At 39.7% G+C, this 19,817-nt stretch overlaps 1 protein-coding gene and 1 long non-coding RNA gene across 2 annotated transcripts; both read left to right on the top strand.

Moving 5' to 3' along the window:
* Positions 1 to 305: 305 nt before the first annotated feature.
* Positions 306 to 2,180, top strand: LOC137132663 (uncharacterized). The gene is made up of 3 exons (XR_010915167.1): positions 306 to 422; positions 537 to 638; positions 1,822 to 2,180. It is a non-coding gene; the product is annotated as an uncharacterized lncRNA (long non-coding RNA).
* A 1,229-nt stretch (positions 2,181 to 3,409) lies between these two features.
* Positions 3,410 to 10,709, top strand: LOC137132662 (C-type lectin domain family 4 member M-like). The gene is made up of 4 exons (XM_067515478.1): positions 3,410 to 3,885; positions 5,192 to 5,334; positions 8,558 to 8,667; positions 9,064 to 10,709. Exons 1-4 carry the CDS (start codon positions 3,840 to 3,842, stop codon positions 9,224 to 9,226), a joined length of 462 nt encoding a protein of 153 aa, XP_067371579.1. The 5' UTR covers positions 3,410 to 3,839; the 3' UTR covers positions 9,227 to 10,709.
* Positions 10,710 to 19,817: the final 9,108 nt, after the last annotated feature.

Raw genomic sequence — 19,817 nt, 5'->3', positions numbered from 1 at the left:
AATTGTATGTTTATGTCTAATAATGACATCTTGTGGCCACGTTAATTATCACTTTTCAATCAGAAGAAAAGGTATCTTATAATCCACAAAGCCTCCTGACAGTGTGTCAGTAAATGTGACCTCATTGTCCATTTCTCTTTTCATAAATAATGTCCTAAACTTCTTTTTATGATTCAGGTCTTCTTGACTGTGGGGTGGTATAATGAAACTTCATCAAAGTGACATCAAACTGTGTCATTTCCTCTAATGCTCAGCTTCCTCAAAAACTGAATCCAACTTTCTTTTTTCCCATTTTACTGCCGTCTGTGCTGCAGAGCTGACCTTCTAGTAAGAGCTGAGCAGGTTATAATCAATGGAGAAAATACATATGAATGTTATAAATGACAGGTCTTTTCTCTTAAGATGGCCAACAAGTCAGACAGGTAAGAAGTTTCAATCAGACATAGATGCTTAAAAACTAAGTGGGGAATGAATCTGATATTATCTGGTCTTACTATGAACTCACTGACTGTATTCACTATTTTTTTTCTGTTCAGGTTGTTTGAACTCAGAGAGGAGATTTTATAGAGCTGTTGTTTTCTGTCTGGGGCTGCTGAGTGTTTTCCTCTTGATCGGATTATTCATCTTCAGTCTCCGCTGTGAGTCTGGTTTTCATAAGTCAACATTCTTATCTTAAGCATTATCCTAAACAAAACTGTTAAGCTTAATATGTTCATGTTTTAAATCTGCCACAAAACAACACTGAATGAAATATACAACGTTAAAATACAAGTACACAGAATTTAAATTCAAAGTTAAATTTAGTTTTAAAGATTTGTATTTATCAAATCATTTCTTTTTATTTAATTTTTTATAATATATTTGAAATAGTTTTACAAAATGTAAAATTACAACACTAACTAAAAAGACAAAGCTAATATTTTTATAGAAAAAATGCATATAGCTGTTCTGATTTTGTTATACATTTCTACAACAATATAGCTGACAGGTATCCTATATTGACAAAAGTATTTGGCCACCTGCCACATGGTATTCAAATGCACATACTTCAATATGGAGTTGACCTCCCATTTGCAGCTATAACAGCATCTACTCTTCTTGGAAAGCTGTCCACAAGATTTTTGTTTTTCTGTTTGAATGTTTTCTCTAATTGTGTAGAACATTTATGAGGTCAGTCACTGATGTTGGACAAGAAGGCCTGGTTCACGATCCCTGTTAAAGTTCATCCCAAAAGGGTTCAGTGGGTTTGAGGTCAAGGCTCAGTGTCGACTCCTCAAACCATGTCTTTATAGTCATTGCATTGTTCACTGGGGCACAGTCGTGATAGAAAAGGTCCTTCCCCAATAAGTTGGAAGCAGAGCATTGTCCAAAATGTCTTGGTATGGTGAAGCATTAAGATTGTCCTTCACTGGACCTAAGGGGCATAGCCCAAACCCTGAAAAACGAGGTGCCTTATAGCTAAGGTGGCATCCTATCACAGTACCATGCTTGAATCTTTTCAGAACAACCCAATTTTTTTTTTTTTTCACAAATGTTTGCAAATGGAGGTGATTGATTTTATAAACCTGTGACAATGGGTCTGATTGAAACACCTAAATTCATTAATTAACAGGTTTGGCCAAATACTTTTGTCCAAATAGTGTATTACAATTTGTTTGATGCTTCATGGGACTATGGAAAGTGTAAGAATTTAGTGGAGATATTTAATCCAGACTTTAAATTAGGAGCATCAGTTCATTATAATCATAATGTAAAAAATAGGAAATTAGGTAAATTGCAGTATATGGTTCTTGTGTTTCACACACTCTTTATTATGTTTAGACCATAACACAGTAAACAGTGCAGCAGCTGAACTCTTCACTATCAAAGCCAACATGACTGGGAGTCTCCAGGACTGTAAGAACAATCTGTCTTCCCTGACTGCAGAGAAGGACAAGTTGAATGTCACAGTGTTTTCCTTGACTGCAGAGAGATGCCACCTGAAATCCAGAATTAATTTCCTGACTGCAGAGAGATACCAGGTGGATAAAAGGCTGTCTTCCCTGACTGCAGAGAAGGACCAGCTAAATTCCAGAGTGTCTTCCCTGACTGCAGAGAAGGACCAGCTAAATTCCACAGTGTCTTCCCTGACTGCAGAGAAGGACCAGCTGAATGCCACAGTGTCTTCCATGACGGCAGAGAAGGACCAGCTGAATGCCACAGTGTCTTCCCTGACTGCAGAGGACCAGCTAAATTCCACAGTGTCTTCCCTGACTGCAGAAAAGGACCAGCTAAATTCCACAGTGTCTTCCCTGACTGCAGAGAAGGACCAGCTAAATTCCACAGTGTCTTCCCTGACTGCAGAGAAGGACCAGCTGAATTCCAGAGTGTCTTCACTGACTGCAGAGAAGGACCAGCTGAATGCCACAGTGTCTTCCATGATGGCAGAGAAGGACCAGCTGAATGCCACAGTGTCTTCCCTGACTGCAGAGAAGGACCAGCTGAATTCCAGAGTGTCTTCCCTGACTGCAGAGAAGGACCAGCTAAATTCCACAGTGTCTTCCCTGACTGCAGAGAAGGACCAGCTAAATTCCACAGTGTCTTGCCTGACTGCAGAGAAGGACCAGCTGAATTCCAGAGTGTCTTCCCTGACTACAGAGAAGGACCAGCTGAATTCCAGAGTGTCTTCACTGACTGAAGAGAAGGACCAGCTGAATTCCAGAGTGTCTTCCCTGACTGCAGAGAAGGACCAGCTGAATTCCAGAGTTTCTTCCCTGACTGCAGAGAAGGACCAGCTAAATTCCACAGTGTCTTCCCTGACTGCAGAGAAGGACCGGCTGAATTCCAGAGTGTCTTCCCTGACTGCAGAGAAGGACCAGCTGAATGCCACAGTGTCTTCCCTGACTGCAGAGAAGGACCGGCTGAATTCCAGAGTGTCTTCCCTGACTGCAGAGAAGGACCAGCTAAATTCCACAGTGTCTTCCCTGACTGCAGAGAAGGACCAGCTGAATGCCACAGTGTCTTCCATGACGGCAGAGAAGGACCAGCTGAATGCCACAGTGTCTTCCCTGACTGCAGAGAAGGACCAGCTAAATTCCACAGTGTCTTCCCTGACTGCAGAAAAGGACCAGCTAAATTCCACAGTGTCTTCCCTGACTGCAGAGAAGGACCAGCTAAATTCCACAGTGTCTTCCCTGACTGCAGAGAAGGACCAGCTGAATTCCAGAGTGTCTTCACTGACTGCAGAGAAGGACCAGCTGAATGCCACAGTGTCTTCCATGATGGCAGAGAAGGACCAGCTGAATGCCACAGTGTCTTCCCTGACTGCAGAGAAGGACCAGCTGAATTCCAGAGTGTCTTCCCTGACTGCAGAGAAGGACCAGCTAAATTCCACAGTGTCTTCCCTGACTGCAGAGAAGGACCAGCTAAATTCCACAGTGTCTTGCCTGACTGCAGAGAAGGACCAGCTGAATTCCAGAGTGTCTTCCCTGACTACAGAGAAGGACCAGCTGAATTCCAGAGTGTCTTCACTGACTGAAGAGAAGGACCAGCTGAATTCCAGAGTGTCTTCCCTGACTGCAGAGAAGGACCAGCTGAATTCCAGAGTTTCTTCCCTGACTGCAGAGAAGGACCAGCTAAATTCCACAGTGTCTTCCCTGACTGCAGAGAAGGACCGGCTGAATTCCAGAGTGTCTTCCCTGACTGCAGAGAAGGACCAGCTGAATGCCACAGTGTCTTCCCTGACTGCAGAGAAGGACCGGCTGAATTCCAGAGTGTCTTCCCTGACTGCAGAGAAGGACCAGCTAAATTCCACAGTGTCTTCCCTGACTGCAGAGAGAGACCAACTGAATGACAGACTTATGAACATGACTGAAGACGAGGAAAATTTTGAGTTTTGCAGACAGAGTGAGTGAGTAAGAAAATGGCACATTGCATTCCAGTGATGTGGGAAAGATAAAATAGCTGTAAACAAAATAATTTAAATGCCAATTTAATGCTCAGGTTTGCACAGTACACAAAGCTTTCCCCAAAGATTGAGGATGTATTAGTCGGTTCTAAATGCAAGTTAATAACATGTGCACTTTGTGTGTAAATCTAAAGATTGTCATCCCAAAAACTGATTTTGTACAACCCCAATTCCAAAAAATATGGAAGGATGTGTAAAATGTAATTAAAAAAGGATGAAATGATTTGTAAATGTCATTATCCCATATTATATTCACAACATACATCATCAGATGCTGAAACTGACCTGAAAAATGCTGCTTCATTTGTGGCAATTACTTTCCAGCCTTTTGTTGCCCCCTTTCCAACTTGAGATGTGTTGTTGCCATCAAATTCAAAATGAGTTAATTTTTTTCGTTGAAATGGTAAAATTTCTCAGTTTTAAAATCTGATGTGTTTATGTTTATGTTCTATGATGAATAAAATATGGGTTTCTGAGATCTGAAAATCGTTGCTTTCAGTTTTATACATCATTCCAGCTATTTTGGAATTGGGGTTGTAATAGAAAACCATTGTCGCTCTTCCAGAGGGGGTTAAGGGATAGGGGACAAAAGAGAGGTAAGCGTAGGAAATCACTCACTTTTTGGCATTTCACTTGAACCAACCCATTGCCCACACTTATCTGGAAAATAAATCCACCCCCAACTCAACCCGTTAATGTAAGACCCGCAACCAGACTCGTACCTGTATCTCAGGCTAACTGTAATCAGCCACAATATAGTCAGGGCTCAACTCTGATCTCCACCTACACAGGCTCATACACAGCAAGCTGTGATGCAGTAAATGTATCAGGTGTTACTGTAGTGGCTGATAGGTGCGTTGACCCATCTAAGATAATCCAGGTTGTTTTCTGTTTATAAGGAGGACCTGCAGAATGACTGGACTGAGGAGGATTATGTAGAACCTGACACAGCTACAGCACTACTTAAAAGAAAAACAGTGCCTTTATTTTTACTTCTTTTTCATTCTTAATTTTATCCTGCCTGCATTTAGTCTTCGCACCCATCACAATAGATTTTTTGTGGGTCACCCACAGGTCACCCACTCCCTAATGCCATGCAGGATTCTGCTCTTTGTTATATCTAGCAATAGATAGAGTTGTGTCTTGACTAGCAACCTGTCCAGCGTGTACACTACCTTAAATGACAGCATGAGAAGTTAACATAATGGATGGATAATTTCTAATGTCTGTTGTTTTACTTCACAGATAAAACTTGTCCTGATGGATGGACGATGTTCAGCTGTTTCTGCTATTTCCTCTCCAATGAGTCTGGTTCTTGGACAAAAGGCAGAGAGGACTGTAGGAAGAGAGGAGCAGACCTGGTGGTCATTAACAGTGCTGAAGAACAGGTGCAGTGATTTTGTCCAAGTTTGTTTACGTAGAGAAATTTTGAGGCGACAGCTTGTCGCCATCTTGTGTACATCTTGTCATGGTTATGGGTGTTGTTCTTGTCGATAAAATTTGTTTATTGTTCAGAGTGTGTGTCTCTGCTCTGCGGAGTGATTCAGAGGCTGGTTCAGTTCTGCAGTATAGCGATGGCAGACGCCCTCCTCTGCTGTCAAGGTCCAAATGACTGAACTCAGTCTCTGCAGTATTTTTAAGTTATTTAAAACTGGAATCTCCTGTTAGGCTGAAACAGATGTATTTTTCTGAAACAACCTTTCTAGCTCTCAAATGTGCAACAACAGGTTCTTCTTCAGATTCACCATCCAAATCCAGTTTGCAGATCGACTCAGCTCTTTCTCATAGATGTTGTAAGAGATTTGAGTAAAGATCAAACCCAAACCAGGCTGAGTTCTGAATATATTTATTGGGTATAAAAACAGAGGCTGGAGAGGAAGTCTTCAATATTTTTCAATTGATTCCTTATTTTCGCCTCTTTTCTCTGATGGTTGTTTTTAGGACCACCTTTGAAGTGGTCTTATCACCACTTTTGAATTGGTCTTCAGCTTCCTTTTCCAGCTTTCATTTTCAAAGTTGTTGCTGTGTTTGTGACATTTTGTTGCATTACTCTGTAGACACCAGTTTACCAGTTTGTTGATTTTTATTCCAAGTGCCTCAAAAAACTTTTTTCTTTCTTCACGCGTCTCCAAAACTTTTCTTTAGTCACCTTCAAAAGTATAAAATTTTATAAACCTAAATACTATCATAGCATTCTGTACTATTTATCGAACTATACATGACCACAACTTCTGAAAGGAAAATGAAATTACCATGCATCCCTGCCAGACCTTAAATAATTAAGACCTGGTGATGTTGGGTTGTAAACTTTGTGCCCAGGCTAAACATAGTTGGCTGGAGGTATTTGTCCCATTGTTTTGGTTTATGATGACGGAGCTTGTCAAACATAAAAAGTATAGTATGATATAAAAGAAATGGTTATATGTTTCAAAGAATTGCCGATTCTACAGAAGTTTTCTGGATATAAGATATGCCACTTTACAATTATGCATCTTACCTCTGGATGTTGCCAATCAGTCTCTTAACTAAATCATAAGCTTGGGTGCAGGGCTTGCTCAAGGGCACTTCAATGTGTGACAGGAGAAGCCGGAGGAACCAACAACTGCGAGATTGGTGGACAACAGCTCTACCTTCCTGTGCCACAGTCCCCCCCCTAAAGCTGATGAGCCAAACAATGAAGTTGTGGGAAAGAGTAGTGGAAGCTAGACTAAGGGCAGAGGTGAACATTTGTGAGCAACAATATGGTTTCATGCATAGAAAAAGTCCAACAGATGCAATATTCACTTTGAGGATGCTGAGGTTGGGGCTGCCAGGCAGGAGGTCTAGAAGAAGACCAAACAGGAGATTTATGGATGTAGTGAGAGAGGACATGAAGTTAGTTGGTGTGAGAGAAGCGGATGCAGAGAACAGGGTTAGATGGAAGCACATGATTCACTGTGGCGACCCCTGAAAGGAAACACCTGAAACAAAAAAAGAAAACCTGATCATCTCCTAGAGCACTTTATTTGATTATTTACATACTGACATGTGTACATTTGCATTGTTTAACATGTCCTCTTGGTTAAGAGAATCTGTAGTTCTTACCTGGCCTGGCTTACCGGAGGCTGGTTGTATTTGTGACACGGAAGGGGTTTACCAGAAATTTGGTTCTGAACTGTCTTGCCGTGTAGGTATTTGTTAAAGAAGATTGTCGCAAGAGACACTAAAGCCGCATATTGTCCACAAGCCAAACAGTATACTATCCTACCCAATTCAGAAAAATAGGGTTACAGACTGGTTGCTTGTCACATGCTTTTGAGGATGCAGGCCAGAAGACTGCTGCAACCAACCAGAAGACTTGATATGAAAAGTATTGGTTCACCCTCACCAGCCAGGTGATCTTGTTCTTGATGACTCGCTACAAAAGCTGAAGAAGCTTCCAGATGGAAAGATGGAAAGGGCCACTGGTGGTTTAGGTAAGGTTGAGCAGAGATTGACACCCAGGTGTCACTTTATGAGATTACAGATTCTAGGAATGCACCCTCATGGAAATGGATTGTTCATCACATCAGGGTTAAAGGCTATAAATGACCTTTACCACCTACCTCTACCCACTGCACCATCACTGACCTTAGCCCCCTCTCTTAATGCCTTGTCAGGGGCCCTTCCTTTTTGCCCTCCTCCCCCACATGTCCTTGCCACAGCTGGATAAGGTTTTATTATTATTATTATTATTATTATTATTATTATTATTATTATTATTATTATTATTATTATTATTATTATTATTATTATTATTATTATTATTATTATTATTATTATTATTATTATTTAATGTTAGTTAGTAGTAGTTTGCTGTTTCAGGACTTTAAATTAACAAAATTAAAGGTTAAAATTAGTTTTAAAAAATTGAGCAGCATTGTTTCTCACTATATCTTTGAGTTTGGCTTTCAAAATAAGTCAGAGGTGGAAGAGAAAGCAATTACTCTTCTGCTGCATGTATACACAGATTTCTGGTAACCAGGTGAGATCTGCATAACATGATACCCGAGAAAGCTGAAGGTCGAAGTGAACTGGTTATATAAGTGCATGTATATGCACTCTTCAAAGGAGTGATGCATATGGACTTTGGGGTCTTGTCCTGAGGCGTGGGCTCTACCGTGTTGTGCCATGTACCAGGGAAGCATCTACTTAGTTTCTCCAATGTACAAATCAATGACAGCAAACGGAACAGCAACAACGCCCCAAATGATCATGAAAAAAGGAAGAGTTGTACAAAACTAAATAGCAGGTCCAGTTGCCACCAAACAGCATTTTCTGGGTCTCTGACCATTCTGTATCCTCCAGTTGATCACTCATAGTTCTACTCTATTGCTAATGAAATCACAGCATCACTTATGTTAAACTTAAATTTTGTAACTACTTGATTGCTGCACCAACACAGTCGCTCACAGGTGGATATTCAGTGCTCCAGAGTGTGCATTGCATGTGGCATATGGTGCTTATCAGTGAAAGTTATGAAGAGCTATAGAGAAATAGAAGTATTTCCTATTTTTCAGTATAAATACAGTAAATGCAAACGTAATTGCTTTAAATGTAATATTACTTATTTATTTATTTGCATTTATACAGATATTCCTCTCTAACTTCACCGCACTAGGCACCTGGTGGTGGATTGGTTTGACTGACAGGGAAGAGGAAGGCACCTGGAAATGGATTGATGGAGCCTTACTGACTCAGAGGTTTGACCCTAATGTGTTTTTTAGCACATATTAAAGCCTCTGACATTAGCAAACTGTTGACTTAACACTTTACTGAAAGAATTCTGAATAATAACTTAACATTAGAGTGAATCATAGAATATTCAGCTCAATTAAGACTTTGATCAACCATTCAGTTCATTTAAAACTACAAGGCAATGAAACTACCCCAATGTAGGAATAAAACCCAGATTCAAAAAACAGATTTTAGTTCCTATGACTTGTGAAAAATGTTCACAAATATTTCTAGAAAGAAGCAGCATGGTGGTGGTGTGGTTGGCGGTGCTACCTCACAACTAGAAGGTCCCCAGCTTTAATCCATCTGCTGACCTTGGTCTTTGCGTGTTTTGCCTAAAGTTTGATTCTTTTTCTTTTTAGGTACTGGGAAACAAAACAGCCTGACAATGGTATTGGAGACACAATGTGGGGTGAGGAAGACTGTGCCCACATCCGAACTCAAAAGAAAACTAAAAATAACTGGAATGATCTGTCATGTGATGCTTCTCTGCACTGGATTTGTGAGAAAATGGCTCAGTGCTAGTGTACATCATGTATACTTGCTTTTAGAAAGGTATTTCTTGTGGAGATCTTGTTGATGTTTAACGACAATTTAATTGAGTTTATACCAAAGATTATGTAATATGTAATCTGCCTTTATGACTAACCACATGGCTGTATAACTTAATAAAGATGTGTTATGTCTAGAGAGGTGCGAGGTTTTGTTGGAACATTCTACTATGTGCGATAAAACCACAGGGGGCTGATTTTGCCTGTGACACAAGGTTATGAGACTGGTTTTGACCAGTTTATGACCAGGGTTTATTCCCCCCCACTGCAACACCTTTGGGGTTTGTTCTATATTCAAAGAAGTTGTGAAGTTTTATAAATAATTTGTACATGAACGTGTTCTTGTTCAGACTGATCTGAACCCTCTTGCAATAGTTTTGTTGCTGTTTGACCTTCAAAAACCTAAAATTTCTTAACAACTCTGTTAGATTAATTAAATATTCATACAAACTTTCTGTCAGATGTGGGATTTGACCTGTTATCTGGACTTCAACCCACACCAGAAAGGCATCACAAATCAAAAATGGCTTCTCTCAGGTTGAGAAGCTGTCATCCTGTGCTACCCGGACAATGCTCCAATCTGTGTAGGATCTGAGCCAGATCATCGAAAGGAAAGAAGATGGCAGCCATGCCTTAGCAGATAATCTGTAGTGTTGTTTTCCAATGATGTATGCCGCACAGTGAGTAGCTCTGTCTCATGAGAAAAGGGAATATCCCGAGACAGACTTGACACCATGACATGGGTGATGTCATGGTAAGGAAAGGAGTAAAGGTCCCAGGCTCAATCCTAACCCAGGTCATAAAGAACTACCACCACTCTGTGAATTTATGGTAAAAAATTGTTGTTTCCTATATGGGGAGGACTCTGCTTCACAAGTGAGGAAAGTCTGACTGAAAGGCGGAGAAGAATGAAAAGAAGAGCACACAACGGCACACATGCCTGTCCAACAAAGGAAAGGGAAAAAATATCATCCTGATAATCCTGACACATTACATGTTCTGTTGAAACATTATCTCATCAAGACCTCTCTTTTGCTCCCACTCTGTCTCCAGCCCATGCTTACTTCTCTCCGCAGACCGGCTTTATTGTTATTTCTATGTTTTGTCCGTGTTGATATTGTATGTCTGCTGCTTGGCCATTGGTCTCGCTTGTAAAAGGGATTTCTCTATAGGATTTCCTGCTAAATATTGGCAAATAACCTGCCAAGAACTTTCTTTCCTTTTCCCATCGGTGCACACAACTTCACACAATTCTGATCAATCCTGCAGTTACCTGGCCTGCTTTTTTACGTTAATTTCCAAATTACAAAGTTGCTATGTGCTCCATGTACTCTGAAAGCATGGTAGCACTTCAGGCTATAACCTGCAAGTTACAGTTTAATTATTTCGTACAGACTATGTATCACCAGGTTCCAACAGTGGGACAAATGTTCACTGGTAAAGTGGAAGAAAACAGTTAGTTGGGGAATAATAGAACATGATAATAACTGGAAATATTAGGAGACCTGGGCCCATATTGATTACATTTCCTGGAAGGGGAAATCCCTCATAACTGGCCAGAAATTCTCAGAAGAATACAGTTGTGGTCCTGTTTTTTGGGGCAGGAGTAAGAGCAGGTCCAGGCCTAAACAAAGGAAGCAATGTTAGATAAAGTGCAATATTCATAACTGTAAGACAGAATGTAGAGTGCAGTAATACTGTTACAGTATTATGAGAAAATGCTAGACCACAATACTTTTCAGATCCTATCACTGCCCATTAGCACTCCCCAAGATCTTTATCCCAGTCTGTGGATCAGTCAGTAAACCCAACTGTCCCTGGCTGTAATTCCTGAATGGTTAATGCCACACTTTTGTTAAATCCCTTTAATTAAAGCTGAAAGAGTTAAAGCAAGTTTTCCGTTTCAAATTCACTGTACTGGTTTACAGAGGCCAAATGCCAAAAATCACATTGCTGTTTCAATATTTATGAACCTGACTGCAGGACTGTGAAAAACCCCTTTACCAAAGATCAGTGAAGAAAATATTGAGCTAGCAGCTTCTCATATTTCACCTTTAGATCTGACTTGGTTGTTGCCAACATCACTTGTAAATATTAAACAAATCCAAAAAGTCTTTATAGAAATGACTGTTGGCAACTGGACCTTAAGACGTTAGCAGAGCAGAGCTTACAGTCAGTTTAACTTTGGTTGCTGTCACTTATCTTAAACAGCTATAGATGAACAGACATTTTTCAACCTCCAACTACCTGCTCAACCAATGTGAGTGTGGCTGGTTAATGCACATGGCTCTACAGAAGATCAGACCTTTCTTTCTCCTGACCTTTGGCAACATTTCACCATTATGTATCTCAGGGTAACTTGTTACTTTAAAAACTACCAGACATCCTGTTTCAAATGTACTTTCCTGTGTCCAAGAGAATGTGGCACACATCCTTTAAATTCTCCACACGTACAAAATCCTTTTTTCTTGCTCTCTATGTACTAAGCCTTGAAATAATAACAGTCAATCTTTTTTTTCTTTCTTTTCGGCTTATCCTGTGAGTTCAGTGTCGCCACAGCGGATCATTGTCCACATGTTGATTTGACACACTTTTTATGCTGGATGCCCATTCTGACACAACCCTCCCCAATTTCTACCGGGCTTGGACCGGCATTGCACAGATGGAAATAACAGTACGTCATTAATATATTGAAATATGAGAACATATAGGCATTTCATATACTTAAAATGTAGTAATTCAAAGAGTCATAGTTTTCTGTGTGGTATGTCTGTGGTACCCTACTGGTGGCGTCAGGGATGCACTGTGTTTAATTCGAAGCTTGCAACAAGTTCTTCATCTCAACCATGAGGTGTTATAAGGTCTCATCCTTGCCCGCAGTACACAGTACTGTAGAGCGCACATGTGCACAATCAATCAGGCATAACATTACAGTTTGACCCCCTGAGCAATTTAATGCAGCAATACAGCAGCTGTGCCATGAGTTCTACATTACCAAGGTTATCATTTCTCTATTTTTAAGTTGGAACTGCGAGAAAGGTGATAATTCTACTGTGTGTTTATTATTGAGGTCAAAGTGAGTAGTGGAGTCGTACTGGAGTTAATTCTAAGAAGAGGTGGTTCTAATGTTTTGCCCCCCTCATTCCTGCCACCTACAGAAGATATAGCGTGATCGCATGACATCCCACTGCACAAAAGATCTAGCGTAACAGTGATAAACTGACACAGCATCAGACCATCCCTTTCTGTGGCTACATCTAAAGTATACTAAGTATATCTAAATTAAGTGCTACTTCATTTTAAACTGGTAGTCCCGTCAGAGATTCTTTTGTTTCAGGAGCAGCAACCTGACAAGGGTGGTGAAGACATAAAGTGGGGTGAGTCATGTGTCATGTGAATCTTCAATGGGCTGGATCTGTGAGAAAAAGTCTTGGCAGTAAATTAGGTATAGAAAGTAAGATATTCTGCAAAGTTTCTTTGGTGTTTTTCCCACCACAGTTTCTAACGATGTAAAACTGTGAGGATCTATCTGTTTCATCTCCATTTTATAACTGAGGTGTTTTTTGTATTTGCAACAGATAAAGAGTCTTTTTAAATCTATGCTCAGTATACTGTCACGATCCTGTCCCTGCCTTTAGTTTGTCCCTGTTTTTCTGAGCTTGGCTTTTATTTTGTTGACCCTCCTGTGCCACTTCCTGTTCATAGTCTGTTTGGTTTCTTTATCTACTTCGTTTGTCCTGATTAGTTTCACCTGCTCTCCTGACCTTTTAAACCCCTCAGTCTTTTGCCTGTTTGTCTTTGTTTCCTGTTGCTTTGTCACGTGCCTTATTGTGCTGCCTGCTCCTGGATTCTCTGCTGGGCTTTAGGGTTTTGGAGAATCCAAAATAACAGCTTCCAGAAAAAAGTTCAAAGATCAACCATCTTGTCATGTGTCTATAGAAATTTTTTGGCAGGTTGTGACATCTAATTCAACCTTTTTGCATATATTTTCTGCAATGATTTAGACCTCCACTAAGTTGTGACTGTGTCTTACTCACCTTGTCGGTCTCATCAGTTCACTTTATATCATATATGAACATACCTAGTCCTGACAACCCTTTATGTTGCAGTCCTTAACTAAGCCACCAAGTGAGTAATCAGGAGGCTCAAAGCAACAACGATGGTCTACAGTACGTTACTCAACAGGATGTTGCTAAGCCCTCTGCTGTCGACAGATTAAAATGCTTTAGACTGGATTATATAAATTGTTTCTAAAGCAAAGAACCTACCAAGGTGTGTGTGTTTTATAGAGCTGTTGTTCTCTCTTTGGGGCTGCTGATTGTTTTCCTGCTGGTTGGACTCTGCTTTGTTGTTTACTGTGAGTCTGGTTCACGGGCAGTTTTTAACCCACTGTTAGATTTGAGCTGTTTTCTCGTCTTTATGCTGCTTTTGTGTTTAAAATTCCCATTATATTGAGTAACTAAACAATATCACATGTAAAACATTGTACTGATATAATTTGATGATATAAACTGTATTAAAAACACTTGTTTCAAGGATGGAACATAAAATTAGGATTGTCCAACGTAATTTATATAATTTTGTTGTCCACATGATTTGGCTCAAACTGTGCAGCAGTTTTTATGCTGCATTTTGAAGTGTTTTTGCTTTGCACACGTTCAAATCTTTGGCTACTATAGGTGCTTTAATTCTGAAAGATGTAATTATAGTAACTGCAAACATAAAAATTGAGAAATATTTTAAACTTGTCATAACCAAAAAATAAGATGAATTTTATCTGTTTCAGATCCTAACTTGAACGCTGGCTCAGCTGCAGAGTTTTCCGTTATGAAAGACAACCTGACCCAGTGTCTCCAGGCCAGTGATAAGAAACTGTCCAATTTGTCTGAAGAGAGAAACCAGCTGAATGTCAGACTCACTGCAATGACTAAAGAGCTGAACAAGCTGCAGAGTTTGTCTAATGACAGTAGATACACACACAGTGTAAATATAGTACCTATAGTAGTATAAGTTCTACAAGTCATCTAAAGGTTGTGTACATCTGAGGATGTATGTGATCTACAACAGCTGATCAATTTTCTAATTTCTTATTCACACACACTGACAATATTTGTAAACCAATTCTGATTAAGTATGTTTTAAATTATTAATAAATGTTCCAGAGAAAACGTGTCCTGAATGGAGCAAGTTCAATTTTTCCTGTTACTTCATCTCCCTTGAATCTGGTTCTTGGAAAAGAGGTAGACAGGACTGCAAAGACAGAGAAGCAGATCTAGTTGTGATAGACAGTGCTGAAGAACAGGTACAGTGTGGATGTTTTAGGACACTGAGGTCAATGACAAAGGTAAATGTGAACACTAACTTTTTCCGGTAATGTGGACTGTGAACGTTCTATTGCTGCACAACCTTAAGCTCTGGGTAACCGAGACCGAACAGGAGTTAAATACTTTAATCAAAAATTGAATTACTACCATGAGAAGAAAAGCAAAACAGACCTGACCCATCGAAGCACAGACTCCACTAGACCCCTGAAGTTATCTGGCACTAAGCCCTCAGTAACAGATGCTTGATAAGTTCCAAGGCCTCCATGGATCTGACTTGTTTTTCCAGCACATCCCACAGATGCTCGTTTACATTGAGATTTATAGAACTTGGAGGCCAAGTCAATACCTCAAACTCAGTGTTTTCCTCAAACAATTGTTGAACCATTTTTTGCAGTGTGGCAGAGACCACTAAAAGAGACCACAGACATTAGGAAATACGGTTTCCGTGTACTTCAGCTCAGAAACAGCATTTATGTAGGTGGTACCTTGTCAAAGTAACATCTGCAAGAATGGCAGAACGTAAGGTTTCCCTCCAGAACATTGTCAGGAGCATCACACTGCTTCTGCCAGCTTCCCTTTCTGCCATAGTGCATCCTGGTAGCATCTTTTCCTGAGTAAGTGATGCACATGCAAACAACCAGACCTGGCCCCCTTTATCCATCGCTCTGTGGTCCAGTTCTGAAGCTCACATGTCCGCTCTCAGGGCTTCTGGCGGTGGATGAAGGTTATAGAGAATCTTACTTATATAACCGTGACACTTCTAATATATCAGAAAAATATTTAGCAGGTAACAATAGTGGGTCAAACTTCCATTGTAAAAGTGGAGGAAGACAAATGTTCAAGGATTAAGAGGAATTTAATTTAAGAGACCTCAGGTAATTTAACCCTGTACTGAAACTCAGTCAGTACACTTTGTCAGACACATACACAGCAGAGACAGGAAGTCACAATATCTCAAGTGCAGGATTTATATTTACAACAAACACAAAGTCACTGTCTGTTTTATTTTTGTAGCTGTGTAACAGCCCAGCCCACCCCGGCCCCTCAACTTCTGTACATTTATTCTGAACTGTGAAACCTTTGTGCCACTGTTCTTTCCAGGAACTAAGAAGGAAATGACAAAGCTGCATCAGGTTGGGTAGAATAAATGGGACTGTGTTTTCTATTCATTTCCACAACCGTGTCCTAAACTGATGTCACTTTACTAGAGTGACATGTCATTGTACAAACTTAAAGACATTTATGGATGTGCAATACATTTATATGCTCAATGACACTAAAGGTTGTTGTTCTTCCAAATCTGAATAAGAAAAAGTTAAACATGACAAACATCCTATGTCAGGTTGCACTTCTATCTTAAGGGAGGTGACAGATTTTTAATACTTTGATGATTTTTGTGTTATATGTATACAAAAGCATACATATATTACAATATTACCAGTATAACCTGACTTTACAATGATCTCTGACCATGAGATGGTGGGAGCTGCACTATTTCATAAACTCTTTTGGTAATAATGTGGTGTATCGACATATCTTCCTCTCTGTGTCAGAGCCTGAAAATAGCAGTGTTATCTTGAACCCTCAGTATCTGATTGAAAGCATTTCTCTTCACACATCTGTTTTTATGCAATGTAGAGCTCACACTCCCCTGAGCAACACCAGTACTGATCAGGTTAGAAAACAGAAACACAAATTAATAAAAAAAAAGTTACAGTCATCTGTCCTAATTCCTTAAGTATTAGATAAGGTCGTATTGTATCAAATGCAGAATTAAAATCAATAAAAAGAAGGTGAGCATACGTAAGGATAAGACGAGTGAAGCTTTTTACAGAAAAAATGTTGGTGGTCTGGAATTGGTTTAGATCATTTACAGCTTTGACAGAGTCAGTAACTACACATTGGAAACACACAGCTCCAAAGCTGAAGACACCTGCTGAAAGACACAGAGAAGAAAAAGAACAACCACAAGGGAATGAAGTAGAGCAATTAAGCATTTAAGTTGTGTCCACGTATGTACAAAACAATTGAGACATTCAAAGAAACAGTTGATTAATTAACAATAATTCAAATGTTTTATTTCTTTATGTTTGCTGGTTCCAGTGGGGCCAGTGCTGCTTGAGCTAAGCTGTGTGCAACCTGCATCTCTGCTGCAACATGTGCTTCTCAGCCATCCACCAGCAGTCATGTGCTCACAGATGCAAATGTCATCTGCCCGTTAGAAGCCCAGCGGTGCGCTTCACAACAGTGTGTGTCCACACATTGCAATTCCTCTACTTTGCTTTCTGAGGATTAGAGGATAAGTGGGATTTAATTTAGTCTTGTACTGAAACACAGTCAGCTCACTTTGCCACACACAAAGAAAAGAACAACAGTGTTCAAGGTGATAATCCAAAAAATCTGCACTGCTCTGATTTGGAAGACAAACAGGTTCATGGACATAAGTGCAGAGAGATGGATCAAACAGACAACAATCGTGCTCTTCTCTTTGCCCAAGAGTTCAAATTCAGCAGAGACAGAAAGACTCAATAGAAATGTCTCACGTGCAGCAACACACACAGTCAAAGTCTGTTGTGTTTTTGTAGCTGGGTTGTTAACAACACATGTATTTTAGTGTGTCTTCTCATGAGCACGCTTCTTATTGCTGACCATCAAAACCACACAAACTTCCTCTAAAGCTCAGGGTTCTTAGTATCTGAAACCAAAATGTCTTTCTCATTTACATGTACTGTGCTGCAAAGCTGACCAGAGCTCGGAGGCAGTTAACAAACCTGTGATCAATGGAGGAAATATATGTCAGTGTTGAACATGACAAGTCTGTTCGCTCAAGTCCTTCAACAAATCACACAGGTAAGAATGTTTAATTAGTTGCTGAGTGGAGATTAAATCTGTTTTAATCATATGTTATTTCTGATCTAAGACTGTGTTTACTGGTCTTTTTCTGTTCAGGTCCCAGGAGCTCAGACAGGAGACTTTATAAAACTATTGGTCTCTGTCTGGGGCTGATGAGTGTTTTCCTGGTGGCTGGACTCATCGTCCTCGGTGTCCACTGTGAGTCTGTGTTTTATAAGTTAATACCAGAGTTACTTTATGAGTTTTAGACGTATTTTCATTTAAATGTCAATACTTCAAAAACTCATAAAGTTCAGGAGGAAAAGTGCTTTCAGCTGTTCAGCACCAGACAAACAGGAACTTCACCTTCACTTATTCACTGACATTATTAGTGTGAATCACATTCTTGTTTCCATTATTTGTTATTCCGGATTCTTCCGTATGTTTTTTGGCACACTACTTGTCCTAAACACTGACAGCTAAAAACATGGTTCCAACTGTAATATTTTAAGCCTGGTCAGGAGAGGAGTGCTTTTACTTTGTGTGCTTGTGGGTTTGACTCTGGTCAGCTGCCTCAGGTGATAGAAACTAGACTTAACAAATGACCGGATCTGGCTTTCAAGCTTCAGGTCAGTATTCATTTTAAAGGTTAATAATTTCAGATTTGGCATATTCAGCCAAGTGTCCCAAGTCTACCAGGGCAGTCCCACTAGGAGCAGAAGAGGACTTGAAGTCAAGAGTCATGCCCTTTATACCGAGCCACTGTTCTAAGATATCATGGTCCACTGTTTCAAACGCAGCCGTTAAATTGAGTAGTACAAGGACCACACAGTCACCAGAATTAAAGGCTAGAAAAATGTCATTAAGCCTAGCAAAAAAACACTCAAACATTCATTCTAAAACCAGATTGGAAAGCCTCAAGGCTGTGCTGATTTAAAAATGCTATTATCTGACTATAAACAATTTTCTCTAAGATCTACGGCATGTTTAAATTTTTATGGACCACCCCAGAGGTTAGACTGCCATTTATAATGGTGAGAACAGATGGCTTTAAAGTATGAAAAACCTCTTTAAAAAGTCGGGAGGGAAGAGCATCACAAGGTGAACCTGAGGTCTTCAAATGTCCAACAATCTCCTTAACCTGTAACACGGTGACAGGCTCAAACTGATGAAAGACAGCAGAGGATAAAGGAGTGGACTGATGGGTCAAAGTCAACCAGTGAGATTTGGGCCTTTGAGATAGAGACCTTATTAATAAACAAATGCAAAAAGTTTTCACAAGATTCATTAGAGGACTCAAAATAGACAGTCTGAGGAGCATTAAGACATTTGTCAATCAAGTGAAACAGCACACGTGGTTTGTGACGGTTTGTAATAATAATGTCATAGTGTTTCCTTTTCACTTCTATATGGTACAACGCCTTTAGTCTTTATTTTATTTATTTTTTTTGCAGCTAATGCAAACTTTACTCATGTCCTGAACACACGTGTCCGATTTCACATCGGTTCTCCACTAGGGGGTGCTATGTGCTTATGTTTTTGTCATCATATGTTCAGAACTTCCTTAGTGTGGAGAGGGCAAGATGGCAACAGTTGATTCCTTTGGACAGGCTGCCATCTGCTGGAGAGTTGGTGAATAGCAATTGAAAACTTGATTGTTTCATGTGCTGTCACTTCTAAGTAGTTTAGTTTAGTATCTCAAAAACTACACATGGTAACATGATGAAACTTTGTGGACAGCTGCCCCATGATGAAGTGCATTCCATGTTACGGCGTTGGCTCTATAACTCTGCTGGGTGTACTGCAAATGATTTTTATTTTGTTCATGTGCTGTCGCTTCTACAATGTTCAGAGCTGCAGATTTGGCGATGGCTGCAGCGGCTGGCTTTTGAGCAATAATATGCATTTTCTGTAGTAAATGCCCATTCTAGTTTATTATTCCAAATTCTTCCGTACCTTTTTTGGCACACTACTAGTCCTAAACGGTGACAACTAGAAACACGGTTCCAACTCTAACATGTGTAAGCCTGCTCAGGAAAGGGGTTCTTTTACTTTGTGTGAAAGTCTGAAAGCTAATGTACAATAATTGTTATGAATATTTGTGGGTCGTTCCAGAATTAGAGGACAATTTAAGCAACACTTTTGGAAAACTGACCTTATATTTTAGCTTTCTGTTATGAATTAAGAATAAATAGGTATTAAACCATCAAACAATTTGATTCATCCAGCTCAGACAATACTTTTTACTTTTTATTAAGGTGTTTTATTTGTTGTGCAACCCTGTTATGAATACTTAGGAACCTGAAAAAGGTATATTTTAAAATATTGTGTAATAAATCATTTACCATTAAAGAAATACATTTTCATTAAATACTCATTTAATTTCAAATAAGTCTTGACTCACATTAA

This window comes from Channa argus, chromosome 9 (assembly GCF_033026475.1).
Source record: "Channa argus isolate prfri chromosome 9, Channa argus male v1.0, whole genome shotgun sequence".
NCBI lineage: Eukaryota > Metazoa > Chordata > Actinopteri > Anabantiformes > Channidae > Channa > Channa argus.
Note: the sequence above shows the minus strand (reverse complement) of the source record. Positions and strands in the feature narration are given on the sequence as shown.

Coding starts and splice junctions, on each gene's coding strand:
- LOC137132662 (XM_067515478.1), top strand. CDS start 3,840: ATGAACATGACTGAAGACGAGGAAAATTTTGAGTTTTGCAGACAGA. Junction 3,886..5,191: donor TTTTGAGTTTTGCAGACAGA/GTGAGTGAGTAA, acceptor TTTACTTCACAG/ATAAAACTTGTCCTGATGGA. Junction 8,668..9,063: donor GGAGCCTTACTGACTCAGAG/GTTTGACCCTAA, acceptor TTTTCTTTTTAG/GTACTGGGAAACAAAACAGC.